The sequence below is a fragment of the Myripristis murdjan genome, chromosome 6 (genome assembly GCF_902150065.1).
Source record: "Myripristis murdjan chromosome 6, fMyrMur1.1, whole genome shotgun sequence".
Taxonomy (NCBI): Eukaryota; Metazoa; Chordata; class Actinopteri; order Holocentriformes; family Holocentridae; genus Myripristis; species Myripristis murdjan.
Window position 1 is genome coordinate 33,587,638 of NC_043985.1, and position 25,581 is coordinate 33,613,218.

Here is a 25,581-nt window from a genome sequence, read left to right on the forward strand (position 1 = left end):
TATTCATAAATGCACTCAGTTAATCCATGTTTTTAGATTGTGATCAGGTTGTTGTTTAGATATAGACATACAAGATGTTAATATCTCAAATGGCAACGATAGGGACAATATCAAATTTAGGGTTCATCTTAAGGTAGGAATATACTTGCTGCATGACCTAACGTACGCGTACACAGTGCGCTTCGTGAGTGCATTCACTTGCTGCAGCACAACGCGTCCAAAACGCATGATACTGGAGGTCTCCACTAGGGGCAGACAGCAGCAGATCGGATCGGACCCGAAAGCGCGAAGAAGCCGGGAGGTGTTGCCTGGATACCGCATTCCGGTATTGTAAACAAACATGGATTAGGGTTATCCAACATTTTCCTCCGGGCGCGGACATACCGATCGCGGATCGCCTTCCACTTTTTTTGGCAGGTCTCGGCGTCGACCCCCAAAACCCCCGCGGTTTGTCGCCAACTATTTTGGCACGCATGTTTATCGCTGTGCAATGGCGAAGTATTGTCAAACAGGTGCTTGTAGTTTCGGACCAGGTCCGAGAGTCTCTCTTCAGAACTTTCCGCCATTGCCTTCTGATGACACTTCTGACCCTCTGACCTCACCGTCACTGTCACTGTGTATTCGTTCGCACGAGCGCCTCTAGCGGTTATGTCAATACTGCATCTCGCGCACGCGTCACGTTACCTTGCGTCGAGATGAGCGACCTCTACGCCCAGGAACGTAGAATACGCGTCGCAGCCATGACGCGTAAGCGCACGCGTCGTGAGCAGCAAGTATATTCCAGGCTTAAGACAGTGATCGATCTGCTCTGTTATGCTGTTTTTTGGAGAATGCTTAATTTTCACTGTTGCGACACTTAAAATTTCAAATAACCCTCAGTCATATCGTATACCGTATTACTATCAAGATATTTGGCTTAAAATTTGCACATTGACCTACCTACCTCTATGCACATTTTATACACCCATGCACACGGTTTTTCCTGTTTTTTTTTTGTTGCACATTGCTTTTTGCACACTGGCTTGTACTATAGATCTTATTCTGTTGTACTCAGATCTTATTCTGTTGTACTTAGATCTTATTCTTTCTTTTTTTTTTTTAAATCTTTTTTATTTTATTTAATCTGTAATCTGTGGATACTGCTGAAAAACTGTGAATTTCCTGCGGGATGAATAAAGTATCTAAATATCTATCTATCTATCTATCTATGAGTTTATGGAACTGAATGAAGTGTGTGGAATTGGCGGCAGGTGATGTCACCGCCCACAGAGAGCAACAGGTGGTGACATCACCTGTCGCCAAAGACCGGGCGGCCTCCTTTTTCACCACCAGAGGTCAGGCTTCACAGAGTTGCAGATTTGGGGTTTGATTCCTCTTTAAAGCGGTCGATATCGTTTTGAACCAGCTGTTTCTGTCCTGCAGCGTGGAGGGAAACGGGATCCTCATGTGTTCGATTGACAACCTGCCGGCCCAGCTGCCCATCGAGGCCACCGAGTATTTTGGAGACAGGCTGTTCCCGTACATCTGGGAGATGGTAAGACCAGCGACACGAGTCAAACCGCCTGCTGCTGCTGCTGGGTTTGTTCTCTGTCGCTGCTTCTGTCAGTCCTGTGATTAACTTTGCTATGGGAGAAGCTCACGGCAGCTTTCAGTGTGAAATGAGCAAACAAACAAACAAAAAAAACCTCGGCATGACATGACTGGCCTCCTCAGGCTTCAGGCCTTTAGGTTCAGGTGTAAATCGAGTGTTTGTGTCCATCAGCTGCCGTCAGACGCCACCAGGCCGCTGGAGGAGGAAGACTTCAGCCCGCAAGTCCGAGACGTGAGTAGAGCTGGAATATTTTACTGGACCTGAAATTTAAAGGACCGTCCCAGAGCTGCCACATCACTCCTCCTCCCTTTCCTCCAGCCGCTGGTTTCCATTCATTCCACTACGATATGAACATGAACTTTCAGAGCCTTCACACTTTCTTCACTCCAGTTTTCCATCAGCCCAATAAAGTCCTCCACATGAGTTTTGCTAAAAGCAGCAGCACTGTTGGCTTTTCAGGACTTTTTCACACTGAAACGCTCCCTCCTCCTCCTCCGCCAGGGAAAATAGTCCCTAAGCGGGGAAACGTTTTGCTTTCCACAGCCAATGATCAGCTGTGTGGTTTCTGAATGTTGAGGACTTTGTTCTCCGCAGAAGCAGAACATTATAAGGCGGCTGCTTCAACCACAAACTCACATTTTGACTCTGTGCTGTGAAACCTTTAGCTCCCTGCAGGATTTGATAAATGCTTTGTTGACGTAGAAAATGTGGAGGAGTTGCAGTAAACAGAGCGAAACTTTATAAATCACTGGGATGGTCCTTTTATTTCCAAAACCTTTTAGTTTCTGAAAGTCTTCACTCTGAAATATTTTTCCACAAAAATAGTGTTGATTTGCTTTATTTATTATTTTATTTTATTTTATTTCATTTTCAAGGCTGTGATTACATCAAACGGAAAGCTGACCCCAAAGTTTGAATACATCGAAAAACTTCGGGAAAAAAGGTAAGACCTTGCTGTTTTGCTAATGATAATCTGTATTTTAATATTTAATACTTTAATCTTGGCTTTGTGTAGAAAAACTATTGACACATTTGTTTTGTGTTTCTGTTTTGTCGTGTTTTTGGCTGATTTATGGTAGTGCTTTAATGTCAAACTTTGACAAAATGTAGAATTACAGACACTAATATTAAATGTTTTCTGCAAGCAGATTTCCACATGTTATGTCCATGTTCTTCTTGCATACTAGAAAGCTCTCTCTTTGTAAAGATTAATGTACATGTCAAAAAATTACTTTGGCACACACGCCTGTTCCATCTACGAGGTAAAGCAACCAATCTAAGGATGAAATGTCTAAAGATTACGAGACAGGTAACATCTTCCATGTGTGTCCCGTGTTCTGGTGTAGCTAGCAGATAACCTGCGCTAACACAGCTGATAGCATGCAGGCCTAGGGTTGATTTAATATCCATGCTTGTAGCCTCCTGTAGTTGCTGTGTGTGTGTGTGTGTGTGTGATTTTTCCCTCCTAACTTGTCCCATTAATAGGTTTAGGTGTGTTTAACGTTAAGTGCCCTGCAACCAGCAGGGGGGGCTCTGTTTCTCTTCACAATAAAGGCCAAACAGTAGAAACTTGCTATGAAAAATGGTCCATAACTGAGGTTTACCGATGCACAGCCCTGTCTCAGACGTAGCAGGCAGCTACGTGGTTAGCGCACTAGTTCACCAAATTAACAGCAGCTACAGACTAGAAATGGCTACTACGTGTTATTTACACACCAAACACACACACAACATACACCAAAATGTTCGGGGTGCTCTCCTGAAGCTAGCCAAGCCAAGTGTTCACAGGGTTTGCTAGCTAGCGTTACATCCACAGGGGCGTCTCGCTCTGCAGGCTCTTCACGTCTGTGTTCGTAAACAAACACGGACATGTTGTACGTCAAAATTATTCACCGCTCGCCGCTGAATTGAATGATGCAAAAATCAAGCAGGATGACTTCTACATTTGACAGTACGACCCTCAGAAATCGGTGACATCAGGTTCAAGGTTTGGCTAGCAGCTTCGTCCACACAAACGTCTTGCTTCACCAAACTTTATTTCTGTTTTCATCTCAGCACTTTTAAACAAACTTAGGTGTCTAACTTCTAAGCGCTGCGTGTGGAAGTTAATGCGTCTCTGCTTTTATCATGACGAGCTTCAACGCGGCGGCTCTGCCTCGTCCAAACCAGCGGAGCCGTCGCAGCTCCAAGACAAAGTGAACAAAGATGGCCGCTCTGTTGTTGTCATGGAAAATGAGGCGAGCTGCAGGCGACGTTTCCTCAACAAAAAAGACCGAGTAAGAACGTTTCCTGCGTCCTTTTTCATAACCTGGAGCAGCGAGCTGGTCTCCTGACTGAAACCATCAGGCCACGCCCACCTGAAGCTACCTCCACCTGCCTAGAAGCCACTAAACCGGCGAACCAATCAGGGTCTAAGGAGTCTCTGTGGGCGGAGCTTAGGCCATGATGTCACAAGAAGCTCCAGTGCCCTGAACTGGAAAACAGAAACAGTGCAGACCTTCCTCACAAAACCTTTAAGAACCATCTACATGCTAACATGCTAACAAGCTAACTAGCTAGCAGTACCCTGCTGAAAAAACAACAGACCAGCAAAACTGGTTATGCTGGTGACCAGCAAGTTGACATGCTGGTCACCAGCATACACCAATTTGCTGGTCGTACTGGTGAAGAACCTATGGTGCTGGTTTTTGCTGGTGTATGCTGGTTTAAACTGGTATTTGCTGGTCCTGGTGGTAGTTTTTGCTGGTGTATGCTGGTTTACACTGGTATTTGTACTGGTCATGCTGGTGGTTTTTGCTGGTCTGTGCTGGTTGAAACTGGCATTTGCTGGTCCTGGTGGTGGTTTTTGCTGGTGTATGCTGGTTGAAACTGGTATTTACTGGTCCTGGTGGTGGTTTTTGCTGGTGTATGCTGGTTGAAACTGGTATTTGCTGGTCCTGGTGGTGGTTTTTGCTGGTGTATGCTGGTTGAAACTGGTATTTGCTGGTCCTGGTGGTGGTTTTTGCTGGTGTATGCTGGTTGAAACTGGTATTTGTACTGGTCCTGGTGGTGGTTTTTGCTGGTGTATGCTGGTTGAAACTGGTATTTGTACTGGTCCTGGTGGTGGTTTTTGCTGGTGTATGCTGGTTGAAACTGGTATTTGCTGGTCGTGGTGTTGGTTTTTGCTGGTGTATGCTGGTTGAAACTGGTATTTGCTGGTCATGCTGGTGGTTTTTGCTGGTGTATGCTGGTTGAAACTGGTATTTGTACTGGTCCTAGTGGTGGTTTTTGCTGGTGTATGCTGGTTGAAACTGGTATTTGCTGGTCCTGGTGGTAGTTTTTGCTGGTGTATGCTGGTTTACACTGGTATTTGTACTGGCCATGCTGGTGGTTTTTGCTGGTGTATGCTGGTTGAAACTGGTATTTGCTGGTCCTGGTGGTGGTTTTTGCTGGTGTATGCTGGTTGAAACTAGTATTTACTGGTCCTGGTGGTGGTTTTTGCTGGTGTATGCTGGTTGAAACTGGTATTTGCACTGGTCATGCTGGTGGTTTTTGCTGGTGTATGCTGGTTGAAACTGGTATTTACTGGTCCTGGTGGTGGTTTTTGCTGGTGTATGCTGGTTGAAACTGGTATTTGCTGGTCCTGGTGGTGTTTTTTGCTGGTGTATGCTGGTTGAAACTGGTATTTGTGGTGGTCATGCTGGTGACACAGTGACACTGGTCTCACAGTGTATTGTGATGCTTCCTGCTGGTTGTGCTGGTGAGCAGCCCAAACAAACTATATGAAGAATTAAAGAAAGAATGACAAAGAAAAGTAATTTGAATATGACCGTTCATGTTTATAGTAACTTCTCATTTACATGAACTATGAAACAAAATCTGAGGAAATATCTATATTTCATGAGAAACCATTGAGCAGGCTCATTTTGGTTGAGTTTAGCTGCTTCAAGGGGGGGTAGATGTTAGAGGAAACACCTGTGGCAGGTAAGTGCTGACAGCAGCAGGTGTGTGTGTCGCTGCTGCTGCCTTGAGTTTAACGCTGCTCTTCTCCTGTGTGGAGCTGATCAGGAGGACGGTGCGAGCGAGCCGAGTCGAATGAAGAGCCTGTCTTCACCCTGGCTGGGCGGTGCATTGACAGCACACACACACACACACACACACACGCATGGTTGTGTTTGTCCACTGTGCTCACCTGGTTGCCTGAGGACAGAAGACAGGAACGTGTTCTCCTGGGAACCTGCCAGCAAAACCGAGCCAAGACCATTTTCATCAAATTTACGTCCAGCTCTACAGCTTCTTCACTGCACCTTAAAAACAGACATATTACTCAGTTTTTTTCAAAATATTTTGTCATATTCTCTATTATAAATATTTCTGTTTTCACATTTATGTGTCTTGACCTTTTGACTCACAGCACTTGTTGTGTATTGTGCTCACGTTATTATTTGTATGCACCTACATACAGTATCAATGCCACTGCTCATACTGTGAAAACTTACTTGGCAATAAACCTGATTATTATGGAAGACCTGCCATTTCATGTTGTCTCCCCCTGCAGTGCCTCTACCAAGGTTAACTCATCTGTCCGTATGCTTGAAGAAATACTATATATTCTATCATGGAGAGGAAAAAATGAATATGAAAGAACAAGGCTTCATCATTTCTAAGTAAAATACACAATTTCTGAGTGAAGTAAAATTTTCCTTCCACATTCCATCGCGTTAAGTTTTTCTTCTTTTCACAAACAAATGAACGGCACTCAACAGATGACGTGCGTAACTGATGACAGTAAGCTAGAAAAATAAAGACAAAAGACCGAACTTACACTGCCGTCAAAACATGGAGCTACAAACCAGAGAGCCTCGACTTCATGTCCGCCCGGCTCGTACACACCAGCTCATGAGATCCGGCCTCCGTCAGCTGACTGTCGATGGGAGTGTCTGTCCTCCCAGCCACGGCAGCAATCCACAACTCCTCTCGTCCTTCATCTCTTCCCACTCATTGAATTTATACGCAATCCAAAAAAAATAAAAGCTGATAGCACAATCATAATTTTGGCTGCAACATCCCGGCCCCTAATTGTCATGAAGTCATACAAGACAGTTATAATGAAGTGAAAACACATTAAATAGTTTGTTCCTCATAACAGTTCATGTCAGATGTCAGATCTCTCCGGCTGCGTTGGGTCGACGTCTGGTGACTCGCTGTTCACGAGCGCCCGGCGACCGAGGGCACGGAGTGATGGCAGCAGCTTCTCTTTGAAGATGCCACCAGCTGCAGGCCTCCTGCGGCCCCACAGAGGAACACCGCCCCCTCCAGGCTTTACTGCGGCTGCCACGCAATTTTCATTTTCCTCCTCGTCCTTGCGACGCCATAGAGTTTGGAATCCATCGGTGTCAGAAAGATTTATCTTTGTCTCATCGCTCCCGAGTCCCTGTAGTCTTCGTTTGTCAGCGTGGGTGCTGGCAGATGTTTGACGGGGTTTTTTGTTCCTGGGCTTCAGCAGCGGCTTCCTCGGTGGACGCCTCTCCTCTGCAGCGTACGGCCTGTTGGGTCACGGGAAACAGTTTGACTTTCGGATGCTTTAGCTAACTGTGGGGAACCGCCATGCTGATTTTCCTCAACTCTTCTCGTCAAAACACGCTCATGTTGAGGTTTTCACCTCTGTGGATCCCACAAGTCCATCCTTGCTGAGTTTTTGGATCACTTTTGCTCTTGTATTCCAACTTACTAGCAATGCTTTGCCAATTTTCTTGTAATGTTGACCTTTTTTTTGTGTAAAGAAATCATTTCCTTTGTCAAGTCTTGTTTCTCTTCCATGTGGTGCCGTCTGTGTTGGTACTGAATGGGAGTGGAGTTTCTCTGTTAAAGACCTCTTTAAATGTCAGTCATCCTGAGGCCGCCTGTGTGTTGACTGATGAGTCGGTGAAGTCCTGTTCATTACATTTCATCAGGTTTTACTCCTAAGACATTCATTGGGGTGTACTCATTTTTACACCGTGATCATGAATGTTTGACAATTCAGTAATAAACTTGTCAAATCATATTTTTGTTGTTTTGTGGGTTGATTTAATGTACAGTAACTAAATGTGTTAATTCGATTCGGGGCCTGCTCACATGCCCGTGAATCATATTGAAATCATATCGTGGCAGACTTTGTAATATTGGCAAATATTGAATTGTTGTATAAAGAATCAATATAATATCGTATTGTGATGAAGCTTGTGATTTACACCTCTGTAGATCGCTTACCAGCTTGGCTTAGCTGGACAGTCAGACTGACCAGTGGACACCAGCTTAGCCTGACTGGTTGACCAGCCATAACAAGCTGGTCAACTATCCTGACAAACCAGTTTGACCAGCCTGATAAACCAGCCTGATAAACCAGCCTAACACCAGCCTAACACCAGTGAGATCACAGTGTAAATGTAAATGTGAACACAAAGGGCTGCACGAGGCTGTTTTAGGGCTGCACCCGACTCACGACGTCCACAGTTCACTCAGAGTCGGCCTTTCGATACGACAAACAGACGCATGATGAGAGGTTAGAGTTTTTGCAGATGTTTCCTAACAGCATGTTCAAGTTCATGTTCAAAATGTTTCATGGATGTAGGAATTTATTTTGACTTAAGCAAAACGACCTTGTGACGCCACGACCACGGCGGTCCCTGCAGCCGTTCCTCTCCCAGGTTGTCGGTGTAAAGACTCATGAGGAAAAGGAACAATTTATTCCATTTTCAGCAGCTCAAATTCAAACAGTTGTCTCAGTCGTGTGAATGAATTTCAGTTCTTGCACTGGTAAACTTCTGTTTTGGCCTTTTCATAACTGAGAGTGGGTTTCTATTGTTTGGCCTGTATTGATCTTTTGCAACACACACCTGTGTCACACTGTGAAGGATTTTTCAGGAGCCCACACCGCTCTTCATATTGTCCTGGCTCCAGACTAAAGACAGTTTGCAGCAGCTTCCAGGTGCAGGAAGCCGGAGCAGCGACTAACGCCACCGCGCGGCTCCCGCTCAGCGCTCTGCGGTCCGCTGCCTCTGCATTAACACCTTGCATGGCTAGCGTTCAGCCGCCCGCAGCACTGAGACGCTGGAGTTTGCCTTGAGCACTGAGGGGTAGAAACTTCTTTTCTTCTCTACACAAACAGTTCATCACGCTCCTGTCACGTCCTGCCTTGTTTCCGCACCCAGTTTTGGCTTGCAAATCAAATGTTTTAATCACGTCATTGCATTTTGTCAAGTCCCATCAAATATTCATTTTCCCAATGAATTATCTTTCAAATTTTCTTTGATTTATTTCTCTGGCTGATTTCTGGTGATTGGTTGGACATGTTACTGGGGTGACGGTGTTTCTTATCGTGTCAGTACGTTGTGCTGCTGAGAACAAACTTGCATTTTTAATGACTCTGGGTAGACCAACTAGCTTGCTGGAATATGATATTCCTACATGTGTTGATGTGGATAGATCTCGACATTTGATTGGTTATATTTTTGTCCCTCGCCCTGAAATTTGGTGACACCGTTCATTTTGACTCGACAATTAAACCTGGCAGTTTTCATGAAGCTATGACCTTTTGTGTAGCGCCACCAGCAGGCCCAGTGGGCCATGTGCTGTGGCTGCTTGATAAAAGCAGTAATCAGCATTAAAATTTTCCCATCAGGTGGTCCAACAATCAGCTGTTCCCCTTCAGCAACACAAGACGCCTCTTCATGCTCCAGACCTCTCGCCTCAGCCGGGCAGCGACTTGTCACAAGTCGATTTATACAGAAGTTAGCTCTTTGCAGTGGCAACGATACACATAAAAATGGCTTTAATAATGCTGCTACGTCAGTTTGAATGAGAAAGTGTATTCTACTCCGGTTCAAGCTGTGATATTTTAGCTTAAAGGAACACACCAAGGAAGAGGATCCATCACTAATTAACTTCTTCTGAAACTCTGTTCATCACTGTACATGGTCTTTACAGATGATCCCTTCCTGATATCACAGGATTTTACTGAACACCTGTATGAATATACTTCCATACAGGTGTTCAGTATCACCTGGCAACTCATCATATGAAGAATGGATGGGGCGCAAAATTGTAATTGGCCAACCTAGGTGAAAAAGTCCTTAGTGAAAAGTACAAGGGATGGGACGATATTTCAAAATTCAGTATTTTACAGTATAAATATCTGACATGTAAATATATATCACGAGGCAGATAAATGAACGGTGTCATCAGCTGCATTTTATTCTGCGGTACAGATCACAAATGAGACAGATTACCCGCCACAGTTTCACAAGCTCGCTTTTGGGATTATATTCTTAAATCGTGAGCATTCTGCCAAGCCACTTTCTTTATTCCATCATATTGTGGTCGCGTTGAATCAGGAGGCTCCCGTCCCGCCGCTGCTCCTCCTCGGCCTGTCAGACTGACTCTGCTTTGTTTTTTAGCTGCCGGGCGGCTCGGTGTAAACACAGAGGCTTGGTTTAATAGATCTGAGTCTTGACTCTGAAAGTGGCAGCCGATCCTTCTGTTGAAGACGCCGCTCAGACGGAGGCGCTCGGCTCTCAGATTTAGGCCACTTGTAAGATGATGAGTTCTCCTCCCAGCAGATCTTAAGTGTCATGTTTCCAGACAAGCTATGCCACAAAATCTTAATCCCTCTGATTGAGTTTGAGCTCCTTAAGATATGTAAACTTGGGGGGAAAAAATCCTCCTGACGGAATGGCACCGCCTCTCATCTCCGTTTTTTTTAATTAAGGGGTTGAGGCTCCGCTGCCGGCCGGACGTCCCGCCTGAGTCGCTGAGGCTTCTTCACGTGTGCGGTGTCACTTCCAATTAGGCCACGGCTAATGAATGCATTACCCAGACTCCTTGGGGATTTGTAGCAGGGAGTGTGTGTGTGTGTGTGTGTGTGTGTGAGTGTGTGTGGAGGAGGTGGGAGGGGTTAACATTATTAATATTTCAGCTCAAACTGCTCGGCGGTGCCTCTATTGTCTTCTGGTGTTGGGACAGTCTAGCATGCAAAATCACGGACCTTTCAACTAAATCCAGTTGTTTTGAATCCAGTTCTGTTTATCATTATTATTGTTGTTATTATTTTCATGCACTCTGACACGACACACTCGCATGGTTTCCCTCTCTGGGTGTCGACTGCTCATAACCAAACGTGCTGATTATTTTATTTTGTTTGATTTTTTTTTTGTTGTTGTTGTTATTTGTGCCCCCCTTCCCTCCCGTCCATTCCCCCGTCCCGCCTCTGCATCGCTGCTCCTTCTGTTCTGCTCCACACTCTTCATCACAGACACAAACAGAAAAGTGGTTTGATCCAGATTGACTCACCGTCCTTGACTTTTTGCACATTTTGTATCGTTTGTATCGGTTTGTTGTGTAAATTTATGGAATTTACACGTGTGGAAAAATGTCAATATAAACATCCCGCTGTGATTCAAGGCTTCGCAAACCCCTAACAGGGTTGGAGCGATCAGATTTATCTACAAAATGTGCAAAGAGTGAAGGAGAAAAAAAAAGGTGACTCATTTTCTTTCTTTTACCGGCTGAATGTTTGAAAGAGAGAATGAAACATGAGAACTTTGGCTGGTCGGGTTTCTGCGACAGCATATTAGAGCCATTTGAAGGGAAAAAAAAAATCCAAAAGAAAAAAAAAATATATATATACCAAGCCGGGGAAGGGGGAGGGGGGTAATATTCTCAGAAAAAAACTCAGATTAACGTCGTAAATTTATGAGGAAAAAACTTGTATTTTGCCGAGTTTTTTTCTTGTAAATTTGTAACTTTGTAACTTTGTCCTTTGCACATGTTCAATGTTATTCTCTTTTTCTCAGAATATTCCTACCCCACCCCCTCGCCCCCCATAATCCATAATCCAGGGATCCATAATTTTCCCTTTTTTTCCCCTGCAGTGGCCCTGATGTGCCGTCGTAGGTTTCCATCCAAGATTCCAATCAGAAAAAAAAAAAAAGTTTTGATACTTTGAAAGATAAAGTTTATTTGTCTGGTTCAAGATGTCTTCGCTGTGAACTTTGCCAACCTGGCTGGCAAAAAGCTGACTCAGCAGTCTCAGCTGGATCCACGCCTGGTTTACTCCTGTTTTATAATTAACTAGACATTTGGGTGGAAACTCCTGAGACCCATTAAGGCGTAGGGCGTCTGAGGTTTTTCTCAGTGTGTGTCTGTGTGTTGGACCTCTCTAAGCCGGCTGTGACTCGTCCCGCAGGGAGCAGGCCCAGATCCTGAAGAAAGCCGGGATGAAGCGCGTTCTGCTGCTCGGGTCCGGCTACGTGTCCGAACCCGTCATCGAGTACCTGACCCGCGACGAGGGAACCCAGGTCACCGTGGGTACGTGCACCGCCCAGGCTGAGACGTGTTAAAGCAAGCGATGCATGTCTTTAAAATAAACATAATCTTTGTAGGGTTGTTAAAAAAAAGAAGTTGTAAAGATAAAATTAAAATGTTTTTTTCCTAGCGGACAGAACCAAGTTTAAACCTTTTCTGTAGACTTGAGGAACCACTGAGGCTGCGCTCATTTGCTATGATGCCGAGTTACAGACAGGTTAAAAATAAATGGGACAAAACGCAGATGAGAATCAGGAAAAGCAGTTAAAACAGTGATCACGGCTGTAAATGCTGCTAGGGTTCTTTTATATCTCTCTTTATGGACTTTTATTTTTTTACCAGACCGATTCTATTTTATTCAGTCTATTCATCTGTCTGCTTAGCACTGGTATTAATTTTAGGCGTTATTTCATACTTTAGCTCTTACACGTAAATTATTGCTATGTTGCTGTGTTTTATTTATGTATTTTGTGTACATGCTGCTCCTTACAAATCGGGGATTAATGAACTTTGAACTGAACTGACATTATCCAAAGGTTAGTAGAGTATTTAGTGTGTGCTGAAGTCAGTCATCTGAGCGTCACGGTTATACACTCCTGATCAAAATCTTAAGACCAGTTGAGAAATTGCAAGAATTTACATTTTGCATTGTTGGATCTTAAGAAGGTTCTAAGTAGAGCTTCAAAATGCAAAAAGAAGAAATGGGAGTGAGACAAAAAAAAATTGAGTAAGCAATTTATTGCAAACAACCATTAAACTGAAACAGGCTGTTCATCAGCTGATCAAAAGTTTAAGACCACGGCCTTTAAAAGCCCAAATCTTGGCAAAAATGTGGATTCAGTGTCATTTTCTGTCAGGGATCCACACTGTCATGACCTCCTGATGGCAAAGGCAAAAAAGCTTTCTTGGTAATCACCTCAAAAATTCGTTGGAATATACAAAAGATATTTTAGGAAAAAGCTGATTCTGAGGGGGTCAGGTGGGAAGTTTTTTCCGAACTGGTTGATTTTATATGGAGTGACCTATATATGATGTTTAAATGTAAATTTCTCATCAAGCCATCATGCCAAGATACTTATATTTAGTAACTCTCGGTGTTAGATCTGTTCACGGTGGATTTATGTGTACTATTATAATCAGTGTCTCTGGCTCTAGTAAATGGCATGAATTTTGTTTTATTTATGTTAAATACCAGTTAGAAGCCCATTTCACACATGAACAAGTTATAGCGCCATCAGCTGGAGGAGCTGGAGGTGTGAACGCAAATGTTAGTGTCAGTTGTTGTGCACTTCATCCTCCTGCTCCCATGTGGAGTAAACAGTGTAAGAGAGTACAGCAGACACACTTTGAGTAAAAAAAATTTAAAAATGACATGATTGTATTTGACTAATATTATCACAACATGCCTTCTCGAGAGAAAACGAGAGACATAAATGAATGATTAATGATAAATTATGATCAAGTTATGTCATTCTACATTATGTGTTATTTTCATGAGCCAACATGCAGTTTCTCGTTGATTGGTCAGGTATAGATTGATTGATTTAAAATAGTAAATCAGAAAGTAGCTTAAAATATTCATGTCTTGACTCGGGTCATATTGACATAAACAAAAAATAATCCGTTACCTCCACTACCTAATATGAGCCTCATAGTCCTGATTTAAATAAAGTGCGTGAGGGAGATTTTAATCAAATTAGAGACAGTAACAGTACAGTGTGAATAACAGTGATTTGAGTAGAAGTGATAAGGAAGGACTAATATATTATACAGCCTTAGGGATGATCAAAGTGATTAAAACCTGACAGACTGGTAGGCTGGGACTTAATTGGCATGAATCAGAGTCGCAGTGAGACTCAAAATTATGAGGTTCAGAGACAGGCGGCTCCCACCTGAGAGACTATAACACCTGAACCCAGAGCAGCTTGTTCCCATGCAATTTAAATGGTGCTCATCACATTTTTGTTTTATGATAGATTAAATTTTTTTATACGTCGTCTCATCCCTAATAAGGCCATCCTGCTGGGTCTGAGCCAAACTAAAGTCACTGAGGAACCTGAAGCAGTCCTGGAGCTGTGCTTTTATTTGTTCAACTCAAACAACCTGAGGGAGGCGTGGCCACCTCAGTGCCAGGCACATCCTGTGCACACATACAACGTGCACTGCTGCCGTGCACGCTCGCCTCCCCTCTCCAGACAAGCTTAGCCTTTGTTAGCTTAGCAAAGCTACAGAATGGGAGAGCAGGGAGCTGGGTTGCCGCTTCCTGTTCCCCCACGGCATTGCTACTGAGCGTGCACGAGGGTGGGAGGGGCTTGGACGAGGGGCTTAATCCCAGGTGGGAGGTGGGAAAGCTGTCTGGGGTCAAATTTTTCCACAAAATTCTGCATTTACCCATTCTGCATTTACAAGCTGTAACGCTTTAAATGTGCTCTTGTTAAGTATATCAGCCTTACAAAATTACAATGTAATACAATTATGATTAATGCACTAATGCATTAATGCATGTTTACATAATGCACATACTTTAAAAAAAAAAAAAAATCTTGATGTGCATATTTTGTGTGCATTTCTTATAATTTCACTTCTGTTTATAATTTAATTCTTCTGTTGAGAATTTGAGCAACTGTAACTCCTCCTCAGGGATCATCCAAGTATTTCTGATTTGGGATTCTGATATAAAGTTTACTCGTTCAGATATGCAAGTGTAAATACATGCACAGCGGCTGCACACTGGTTATGAATTATTCAGTCATGACAACATTCTGTGTAGTTGTGACAAACCTTGTTGCACACACAGACTTACCTCCAGTATTTAGTTTATTCTTCACATTTATTTCTTGTTGTTTTGAGTGATAAATGTCATCACTAGAGGATGCTGTAAGCCGGAGTCAGAGTCCCTGCATGGAGAAGCAGAGTTGGCCAGCAAAGTTGATTCTGATTCTGAACTTGGTTTTTCAGCGTCGGTGATACTGAAGCAGGCGGAGGAGCTGGCGGCCAAATATCCGAACACCATCCCCATCATGCTGGACGTCAGCAGCCAGGAGGGACACCTGGACTCTCTGATCAAGGAGCACGAGCTCGTCATCAGGTAACTCACTCTGACTCTCTGACTCTGACTCTGACTCTCTGACTCTCTGACTCTCTGACTCTCTGGCTCTCTGACTCTTTGACTCTGACTCTCTGACTCTGCTATCACGGCCTGGACCCTTGGCCTATTGCCTTTTGGTGGCAAGGAGCCGCAGGGGTGATAAGGCCTATCACGCCCTGGGCCCTTGGCCGTCTAGCTCAGGCAGTGTACTGAGCCTGTTGTTATTTTATGTTATTTTATATCTTATGTTACTGTATTTTATTATCGCTATCATTCTAAATTTTTATTTCCCTTTTTATTGACTGTTTTTATTGTTTTAATTTGTGTCTTGTTGCTTTTAATGTTTCTGTAAAGCACTTTGAATTACCTTGTGTTAAATTGTGCTATATAAATAAACTTGCCTTGCCTTGCCTTGCCTTCTGACTCTCTGGCTCTCTGACTTTCTCACTGTCTGACTCTTTGACTCTCTGACTCTGACTCTCTGACTCTTTGACTCTCTGACTCTGAATCTCTGACTCTGACTCTCTGACTCTAACTCTTTGTCTTTCTGACTCTATGGCTCTCTGACTCTTTGACTCTCTGACTCTCTGTCTCTGACTCTCTGGCTCCCTGACCCTGACTCTCTGACTCTGGCTCTCTGACTCTGACTCTCTGACTCTGGCTCTCTGACTCTCTGACTCTTTGACTCTCTGACTCTGACTCTCTGACTCTGACTCTCTGGCTCTCTGACTCTCTGGCTCTTTGACTCTCTGACTCTTTGACTCTGACTCTTTGACTCTTTGTCTCTCTGACTCTTTGACTCTGACTCTCTGACTCTTTGACTCTGACTCTTTGACTCTCTGACTCTGACTCTCTGACTCTGACTCTCTGGCTCTCTGACTCTTTGACTCTCTGACTCTTTGACTCTGACTCTTTGACTCTCTGACTCTTTGACTCTGACTCTTTGACTCTTTGACTCTTTGTCTCTCTGACTCTCTGACTCTTTGACTCTGACTCTTTGACTCTCTGACTCTGACTCTCTGACTCTGACTCTCTGGCTCTTTGACTCTCTGACTCTTTGTCTCTCTGACTCTCTGTCTCTCTGACTCTCTGTCTCTCTGACTCTCTGTTTCTTTGACTCTCTGACTCTTTGACTCTTTGACTCTTTGTCTCTCTGACTCTTTGACTCTGACTCTTTGACTCTTTGTCTCTCTGACTCTCTGACTCTTTGACTCTGACTCTTTGACTCTCTGACTCTGACTCTCTGACTCTGACTCTCTGGCTCTTTGACTCTCTGACTCTCTGACTCTGGCTCTTTGACTCTCTGACTCTTTGACTCTGACTCTTTGTCTCTCTGTCTCTCTGACTCTTTGACTCTGACTCTTTGACTCTCTGACTCTGACTCTCTGACTCTGACTCTCTGGCTCTTTGACTCTCTGACTCTTTGACTCTGACTCTTTGACTCTTTGTCTCTCTGACTCTCTGACTCTGACTCTCTGGCTCTTTGACTCTCTGACTCTTTGACTCTGACTCTTTGTCTCTCTGACTCTCTGTCTCTCTGACTCTCTGTTTCTTTGACTCTCTGACTCTTTGACTCTCTGACTCTGACTCTCTGACTCTGACTCTCTGACTCTCTGACTCTGACTCTCTGGCTCTCTGACTCTCTGACTCTCTGACTCTGACTCTTTGACTCTGACTCTCTGACTCTTGTCTCGTCCCCAGCATGCTGCCGTACAGTTTCCACCCGCTCATTGCCAAGCACTGCATCAACAGGAAGGTGAACATGGTGACGGCCAGCTACCTTAGTCCTGACATGAAGCAGCTGCAGCACAGGTGAGGCACGCACACGGCACACAGCTGGAAGGATAGAACAGGCTTCATCAGGAATTTATACTGATGTTAAAAAATAAAATAAAATATATTTCCTAGAAATAAAAGTCAGTGTGTTTCCTCTGTGTGTCTGCTGTGATCCTCCAGTAGCTCTTTCCTGCTGCACAGGAAATGATGTGTTTTACTTTTCCACCAGCCACTGTGGCTGAACAGATTCTATTATGCAACAGAAATAACTGAATAAAAAGTATCAAAATATACAGTTTGAGTTGCAGTTTGTGTGCAGGTGAGCAAGGTGACAGCAGTACAAACGTAGTCAGACGAGAAGAAAATGAATGGAAACAAATGCACAATTTGAAAATATATGCATTCAGTATGAAATAACATGACAAAGTAAAAATATTAAAGTAAAAAATATAGAAATGAGAAAAATAAAAAATGTATAAACATATGAGGAAATAAAGGTACAAAACATATGCTTAGTGAATTTATCTGCTGTGTGTGTGTGTGTGTGTGTGTGTGTGTGTGTGTGTGTCAGTGCTGAGCAGGCGGGCATCACCATCGTGAATGAGATGGGACTGGATCCTGGCATCGACCACATGCTGGCTATGGAGTGTATCGACCAAGCCAAGGCCGACGGCTGCACTGTGAGTGTGTGTGTGTGTGTGTGTGTTTACAGTGTGTGTGTGCAGCACTGATAATGACTGTTTGAACATACACAGAGGGCGGTTTCCTGGCAGCCATATTGATCCACCAGCAGACTGACAGCTCGTTGAGTTCCTCCTCTCCTGATCAGATTTAATGAGCCAGTTGCTGATTTCAGCTTCACTCAGATCACTAAGACCCCATTTAAACCTTGGATTAAAATGCATTTTGGGTGATGGGATTGCACTTGGATAAAGCTTGGCCACGTGAGAGTACAGGTGTAAACGCTGCGAGCGAGGGCTGTCTCACCGCCTCAAACCTCCAGAACAAACAGCTTTCACATTTCCACTGTCGTGCCGTCTCGCCCTACAAGCCGCCCGTCACACACCGCGTCGGCGTAAATGTCACACATTCCACTCATGCATGCCAGCGGCAATAACCACAACAACACACAGCCCACAGTGCGACAGGGCCTCAACAGTCTTGGAGCTGCATCAGTTGGCTTTGACTGGAAAGCTGAGACTCTTGTGGATTCAATGAGCCACATTTGATTCCTGTGTGATGATGTTGGCCCCCATAGCAGCCATTTCACTGCAGCCAGAGACTTTTGTCAAACTGGACGTCGCTGGAGAAAATGACCTCTAGTGACCTCTAGGAGAATCACAGCCTCATCAAACTTCACACACACAAACTAGAGGAGAATTCAAAAAACACAAAACACATTAACTCGTAATATCGAATCGCAATACTCATCACAATAATCATGATAGAATCTAATTGAGAGATATGGTCCCGGCACTAGCAGCGAGTGTTAGCTTCACCAGAACTGCAACTTTTGCTGGGCTTCTAAACACCAAACCTCTTCAAACGACCTCTATTTGACTAAAAAAATGTTTTAAAAGCTATTTAAAGGCTGACATTCTGAGTTAAACACAGTGTTCCTCCAGAGGTGATGATGAAAGAAGCTGCCGAGGGAGAAGTCTCCCCTCCTGCCTGGTGTGGTCAGCAGGTGTCTGATGCTGTTTTATATTTCTGGGTGTTGAAGCTGGAATTTATCAAAGTGTTTGCCGTTTGGAGTTGCCGGTGTGCGAGCTGAAATATTTAACTGTGCAAACAGCAGTGTGTGTGTGTGTGTGTGTGTGTGTGAGTCCTGTGCGGGGGCACTGAGCTGTGTGTGTGTGTGTTTCAGGTGGAGTCGTACAGCTCGTTCTGCGGCGGCCTTCCTGCCCCGGAGTGCTCCGACAATCCTCTGCGCTACAAGTTCAGCTGGAGTCCGTACGGCGTTCTGCTCAACACCATCAGCCCCGCCGTCTTCCTCAGGAACGGCCAGGTACGGCGGCCTCGAGTCAAAATGATCTCTCAAGGATATTTAAATTGTAACATGCACACAGTACTCTCTAAGGTGTCCATCAGACGAGGCAAATTTACAAAATCTTGTCCCAAACGCCCCTCGCCCCCACGCGTTAAGAGGCGCCTCATCCCTGGAGAGATCTGGGTCAGGTTTTATGTTCAGACAGAGAAAGAGACTAAAATGAATAAGTAAGTGAATTAATTAATCACTACATGGTGACCTTACACCGACTGTGTTACTGACAGAGAGCCACTTCAGAGTAAAACATAAACACATTAAAAAAAAAAAAAAAAAAAAAAAAAAGCTGAAGATGAGAAAGTAAACAGGACATACATACAGCAAACAAAGCTGCTGAATGTCTCTGGCTGTGTGTGTGTGTGTGTGCGTGCGTGTGTGCGTGCGTGCAGGTGGAGAGCATCCCGGCCGGTGGCTCTCTGATGGACTCGGCGGCAGCGATGGACTTCCTGCCTGGTTTCAGTCTGGAAGGATTCCCGAACCGCGACAGCACCAAGTACGCCGAGCCGTACGGCATCCAGACCGCACACACACTCATCCGAGGCACGCTGCGCTTCAAGGTAACACACACACACACACACACACACACACACACACACACGATACAACATCACACTGTATAAACATCTATTCTATACATACATGTTCTATTCTGCAGATATATTTCATTATACATACAGTCTGTGCAAAGGTTCAAAGATGGAAGGTCAGTAGATTTTCTTTAGATATATTTTAGTTCTTATTTCTCTGCAGGGTAAGCAAGAAATTTCTTTGTATTGATCCACTTTATTTTATTTGCTGTGTTTCATAAGTTTTGCCAAAGATATATATTTCTCTCTTCTAGTGTTGAGAGGTAGATTTTGTGTAGTAAAGTATTGTCACTGTGCAACAATCTGCTGCTGTAACACAAAATTTTACCAAGTTAGGATCAAAAAAGTACATCTGTCCATCTACACTGCAAAAACACAAAATCTTACCAAGATTATTTGTCTTATTTCAAGTCAAAAATGTCTTATTTCTAGTCAAAATATCTCATTACACTTAAAATAAGACATGATCACCTCAGAAGTAAATTGTTTCAAGTGAAAATTCACTTGAAACAATTGAAAATTTGCTTGTTTCAATGGCAAAATTTGCCAGTGGAAAAAGTAAAAATTCACTTGAAATAAGTGAAAATTAGCTAGAAACAAGAAACAAATTTTGTTTTGTTTGTTGTTTTGTTTCAAGCAAATTTTCACTTGAAACAAGAGACAATTGTCTAAAAACAAGTTACTTCTGAGGTGATCATGTCTTATTTTAAGTGTAATGAGATATTTTGACTAGAAATAAGACATTTTTGACTAGAAATAAGACAAATAGTCTTGGTAAGATTTTGAGTTTTTGCAGTGTATCTATCCATCTATCTATCCATCTGTCTATCTATCTATCTATCTATCTATCTATCTATCCATCTATCTATCCATCTATCTATCTATCCGTCTATCTGTCTGTGTAACGTGGGTGCTGGACAGGGCAGTGACCTCAGCGCTGGCTGGAAGCTGTAGCAGACTCTGTGGTCGTGCTCGGCGCTCGGCTCTGTGTCGGGTGTAGCTCAGAGTCGTGTTCCTGCTGTCTGCTTTCTGCTGGCTGAGGTTGTGTGTGTTTGTGTCGGAGAGTCAGCTGACCCGCTGTCGTTCGCTCCTGCAGGGCTTCACCAAGGCCTGCAGCGGGTTTGTGCAGCTGGGCCTGATCGACGCGCAGCCCTGCGGCCTGCTGCAGCAGAGCTCGGCCGCCGTCTCCTGGGTGAGTTTCATCTGAGCCACAGAGAGTCAGGAGTCATGATGTGAATGAGCGCCGCAATCAAATCCAGCGCCAATAACATCTCACACCCTTATGTAACACAGGAAAGGATCAGAACGTCCTCACGCTCACATCAAAACAGGCTGGAAAGGCTGCCGCTCAGCATTGTATTTATTTCTATATAATTCATTACAAATGAAGTGTATGATTGCATTTCCACTTGAGGCGGGTTAATAATGGAAGTGGGCTCGCTAAAGAGTCCATTACCATCAACAGCCGCTCGTCAGCATCAAGGCTGTTTAGCGCCGAGGGCTTTCAGTGTAAAGGCTGAGCGGAGCTGAAACACCGCCGCACAGCCTCCCAGCCTCCCAGCCTCCCAGCCTCCCAGCCTGCCGGCACACACAGGTTCACTCTTTTATCCTCCCAGTGCTGCAGCTGGAGCAGGCACATCTGTTTAGTTTGTCTTCTGACAGAGACTCAGCTGATCCACCGAAACAGAGCTGACAGCCGGGGGAGCAGCGGCCCAACAAACCCACGGCTCGCTTTGGATCCGCCTTTTGTTTGTTCTGTACATCAAGAAAAAAATCTCTGCCATGTCCAGTGTAAAAAACATCAGCCTAAAATACTCACAATATTCATTCATTCCTCAGGTTAGTTTGTGCTTTTCAGCTCCCGGTTTAAAATATGATGATCAGTCAGAGTGAAGAAAGGCCGCCGACGGCCTCAACCAGCAAAACCGAGTGGATCCCTCGCTTTATACCAGTTCTTCTTTTTTTTAATTTGATTTGATTTTGTTTTTGTTCTACGCGAGCCACTCCACAAAGCTCATGGAAGGTGTGTGAAAGACGTCCCAAAGCTCATTTACCTGGAAGAGAGAGAGGTTAGCAAAATAAAATTATAGAAAAAAAAAAAACATTTTCAAAGGATGAAAGTGAAAATCTCGAGCGTCACAGGGCGACGCTGCAGGTGTGAGAGCAGAGGGCGTGATTCTGATATTGGTGTTTGTTTTTTTGGTAAAAAAAAAAAAAAAAAAAAAGATAAATAAATTATTGTGATACTGGTATTCTGATAAATTTTAAACGGGACAGAAGTTACTGCTGTTGTGGGCAGTGTCTGATGCCATGGAGCGTTTAATATGTAAAATAAACTCTGAACTACTGGAGTGTCCCTGTCATAATGTCATATCAAGTATTGTGCAAACATATAGATCCAACTGTAGGAAAAAATACTCTAGAAGAGAAATATTTCATAATAATAATTATAAAACTTTATTTGTAAAGCACTTTTCAAAAATTGTAAAGCGCATCAACAGAATAAAATGGAGAAAAATCAAACGACAACAATAAAACTAAAAGAGGAAAACAGATGAAAGGCAGCAAGGACGTGAATACGACGGAGCGAGGGAGGCTAAAAAAACCTCCCTCCCTCCGTGATTAAATCAGCAAATTCATGAAAAAAACCTTGAAAATTCTCAGATTGTAAAGTCAAAGATTTGAGAAAACTTATGAGAATAATTTTTCTTTTACTTTTTTAAAATGTTTTTTGCAAGCCATGTGGTTCCTTTATAAGAGCACAAGAAAGAAGTTTAAGAAAAAGTATTTTTCTTGCAAATTTGTGATTTTTTTCCATCAGTGGTCCTGATATGCCGTCGTACATAAAGCTGCAGGACGCCTGGTAGGAAACGTTTGAAATGACAGACGGACGCAGAGCGGCTTTCTGACGCCTGCTGTTTCCTCCCTCACAGAAACAACTGCTCTGCAGGCAGATGGGCCTTCCTGACTCCGTTTCCCAGGATGCCTTTGAGCAGGCCGTGTACGAGCGCGTCGGCAAGGACGACTTCAGGATGGACTCGCTCAGATGGTGAGACTCCTGGAAAATCCTGGAAAATCCTGGAATCTGTCGGGGGTTTTCCAGGCAGGATGAATCAGAGTCTGCAGAGTTTGGTCTAAAATGGAGGACGAATCAGAAAGTCCCTTTATAAACTCTTCAGCTGGAGAAATGAAAACATCTTTTTTTTCAAGGTCGACTGGTTGTGTTTTTGGCCCGAGTTTAAAATACATTTTACTGTGGTTTGTCTTAAAGGAATATTACAACGTTTTAGGCAAAATCCCCTTTTTCCAGTGCACCCAGACCGAGGCCAGATGTCCGTGGTTTAGTTCTATGGGTTGCATCTCTTGTTAGCTTAGCATAAAGACTTGAAGTCTATGGGAGTCGTTAGCCTGGCTCTGTTAAAGGGAAAAGATAAACCTTACAGCAGCGTGGAAGCGGTCTGATTTAGACGGTGGATCACGTGGATCTGTTTCTGCTGCTGTGCTCATGTTGAACATGAATTCATGCATGATTCCACATTTCAGATGAAAAATAACTTCAGCAGTCGTTCCTGTGAGGAGCGCTGTCAGGAAGTGAGGCGAGCGACGCCACTTTGGGGTCAAGCCTGTGTGTCGGCGCCGTGTGGCGAGCTGCTGTAGACCGTACACACAAATTCAAATGTGTGTGTGTTGACCCCTGACACCAGACTCCTCAGGCGAGACATCAGCCTGGCTGTGTGTGTGTGTCCCCGACACAAAACAAAGGGACCGGCTGCATCTGCTGTCCTTACAGCTGTAAAGCTCAGCGGTCGTCATGGTAACAGTGCATTGACGATATATTGATCAGCAACACTGGTGAACCCCTGTAATATTTTTCTTTGAACAAGAAAAATATTACAGACTGCACCTTTAATGTGGAGCAGGAAGACATTTCTCGGCTGGAGGACGGTTTTGAAGATTTCTCGTTTCTCGCAGGAGACGCGTGACGTCTGATCCTCCACAAAGCTGAGAGCAAGGCTGAGGCTGCTCCTCACACACACACACACACACACACACACACACACGCACACACACGTACTTTCCACTTCCCTTCCTAATGACAGTGTGTGAAGTGGTGTAGCGCACACTTTCTTCAATTTAAATCAGCTTTTGCAAAGGGTCTCTTCAGACCAAGGCTCCGCTCAGCCATTGTTCCCGCGCTGCCGGCGGTGAAGGAAGAGGCCGCCGCTGGCATTGAAACGTGAATTCCTCAAATGTTCAAAGTGAACTGTTGGAAACATTCCATTTTGTTTCGCTGAAAAGCTAAAAAGCTGGCGGGAGCTGAAATTCAATGACTTGTTGTTCATTTATTCAATTCACCAGCAAAGCAACTGCTCATCTCTTTAGACTCAGCCAAGGATGTGTGGGATGTCGCGGAGCCGCCGGGGTGTTAAAGCAGAGTAATTTCCTTTTGAGGCTTTTAATATTGCTTTGTGAAGGTTATTTTATTGTGAGGACGAGTCTTGATTTTTCTCCCTCCTCCTCCTCCTCTCTGCGTGTGTTTGCTGCTTCAGGCTGGAGATGCTGGGCGAGGAGGCGGTGCCCCGGGCCGACAGCGTCCTGGCTGCTCTGGCCAAACACCTGGAGGCCAAGCTCACCTTCGGTCAGAACCTGCCCTCTGCACACACACACACACACACACACACACGAGGTCGTTTACAGCGTTCTCAGGCATGACGCTTTCTGACGCTAAATCCTTCATTATACAACAGATAGTTCTGGTCCTTGGCTGTGATTGGCTGAGCCACGTTCGAAGCCGTTGTAAAATAATCTTTTTAGCATCAGAAATGTCTTTATCATGTAATGATTTTATTAGTAGTATATTTTCTTGTAGCAAAAAAAGCACATTTTATTTGTCCTTCAGTGTTTTCACCTCAAGGAAAAGGTAAAGAGGACAGATTCAAGAGTCAAAGCTAAGCATGCTTTCATAAAAGATGCAAGAAAGAGTTAATATGACATCAAAAGTATTAAAAATGTCCTAGATACTCATGGATTTATAGGAAAAAACAATGAAACATGAACGCCGAGCAGAGAGCGAGACGAGGGAAGAGGAGAAAGACATGAAAAAAAAAAAAATAGCCTCAATTTACAAGAACTGACAGAATCAGCCTCTGCCTCTGCAGCAGCAGTGATACTTGCAGTACTAGTAGTAGCAGTAGTAGCAGTAGTAGTAATAGTAGTAGTATATGTAGTAGCAGCACCATTTTTCAATCTGTGTTATCACATGCATACTACTGCTCATTCATTGGTAGCTGAATTGTCAGGTCTATTTGATAAGTAATTCACATTTTTAAAATAATAATAATATTTTAACATATTCTTAAATCAGTCAAATCAGTCTGCATATTAATGCAAGTGGCCTTAAATTTGCATAATAAAAAGGTTCTGTATTTTGCATTCTGATTCCTTCACTTCATTAGAATCATGAGCGCCACCTCTTTGCATCATTTTGTGTTGCCATGGAAACCTGTATTAATACTAGGGTGGACAACTTGGACATTAATGTCCAGTATTCATTTCTCATGACAGTAAAACAGGTCATTCTAAGTTAATTTACTGCAGTAATTCTTCTCTAAATCAGGGGTCACCAATCATGTGCCATGGAGGGCCGAGAGGCTGCAGGTTTTCATTCCAACCAAGACCTCCACCAGGTGATTTCACTGATCAGCTCCTCCTTTCTGATACAAGGTGAGGTGATCAGTGAAGTCACCTGGTGGAGGTCTTGGTTGGAATGAAAACCTGCAGCCTCTCGGCCTCCATGGCACATGATTGGTGACCCCTGCTCTAAATCATTAGAAAACGTGGTTAACACCCAGTTGTGCATGAAAAAAGAAAATACCGTCAAATACCGTGAAACCGATATAATTTTGAAAAGTACCGTGATATACATTTTTGGTCATACCGCCCAGCACTATACACATACACACGCACACACACACGAGGTCGTTTACAGCGTTCTCAGGTATGCCGCTTTCTGACGCTAAATCCTTCATTATACAACGTATAGTTCTGGTCCTTGGCTGTGATTGGCTGAGCCACGTTCGAAGCCGTTGTAAAATACTCTTTTTAGCATCAGAAATGTCTTTATCATGTAATGATTTTATTACAAGTATATTTTCTTGTAGCAAAAAAA

General features: G+C 43.8%; 1 protein-coding gene across 5 annotated transcripts in view; it reads left to right on the plus strand.

The window, feature by feature from the left end:
* aass (aminoadipate-semialdehyde synthase) overlaps positions 1-25,581 on the plus strand; it is a 42,061-nt gene that overhangs the window by 11,381 nt on the left and 5,099 nt on the right. For 4 of the 5 annotated variants that reach the window (XM_030054432.1, XM_030054433.1, XM_030054431.1 and 1 more), the window contains 13 exons: positions 1,423-1,534; positions 1,763-1,822; positions 2,467-2,534; positions 2,889-2,900; positions 11,796-11,917; positions 14,873-15,002; positions 16,704-16,814; positions 17,350-17,458; positions 18,646-18,786; positions 19,215-19,382; positions 20,509-20,604; positions 22,346-22,461; positions 23,963-24,051. In XM_030054432.1, the coding sequence (XP_029910292.1) occupies positions 1,423-1,534; positions 1,763-1,822; positions 2,467-2,534; positions 2,889-2,900; positions 11,796-11,917; positions 14,873-15,002; positions 16,704-16,814; positions 17,350-17,458; positions 18,646-18,786; positions 19,215-19,382; positions 20,509-20,604; positions 22,346-22,461; positions 23,963-24,051 (1,334 nt within the window). The remainder of the gene's footprint in view (positions 1-1,422; positions 1,535-1,762; positions 1,823-2,466; positions 2,535-2,888; positions 2,901-11,795; positions 11,918-14,872; positions 15,003-16,703; positions 16,815-17,349; positions 17,459-18,645; positions 18,787-19,214; positions 19,383-20,508; positions 20,605-22,345; positions 22,462-23,962; positions 24,052-25,581) is intronic. The other variant, XM_030054436.1, reaches the window with a different exon arrangement.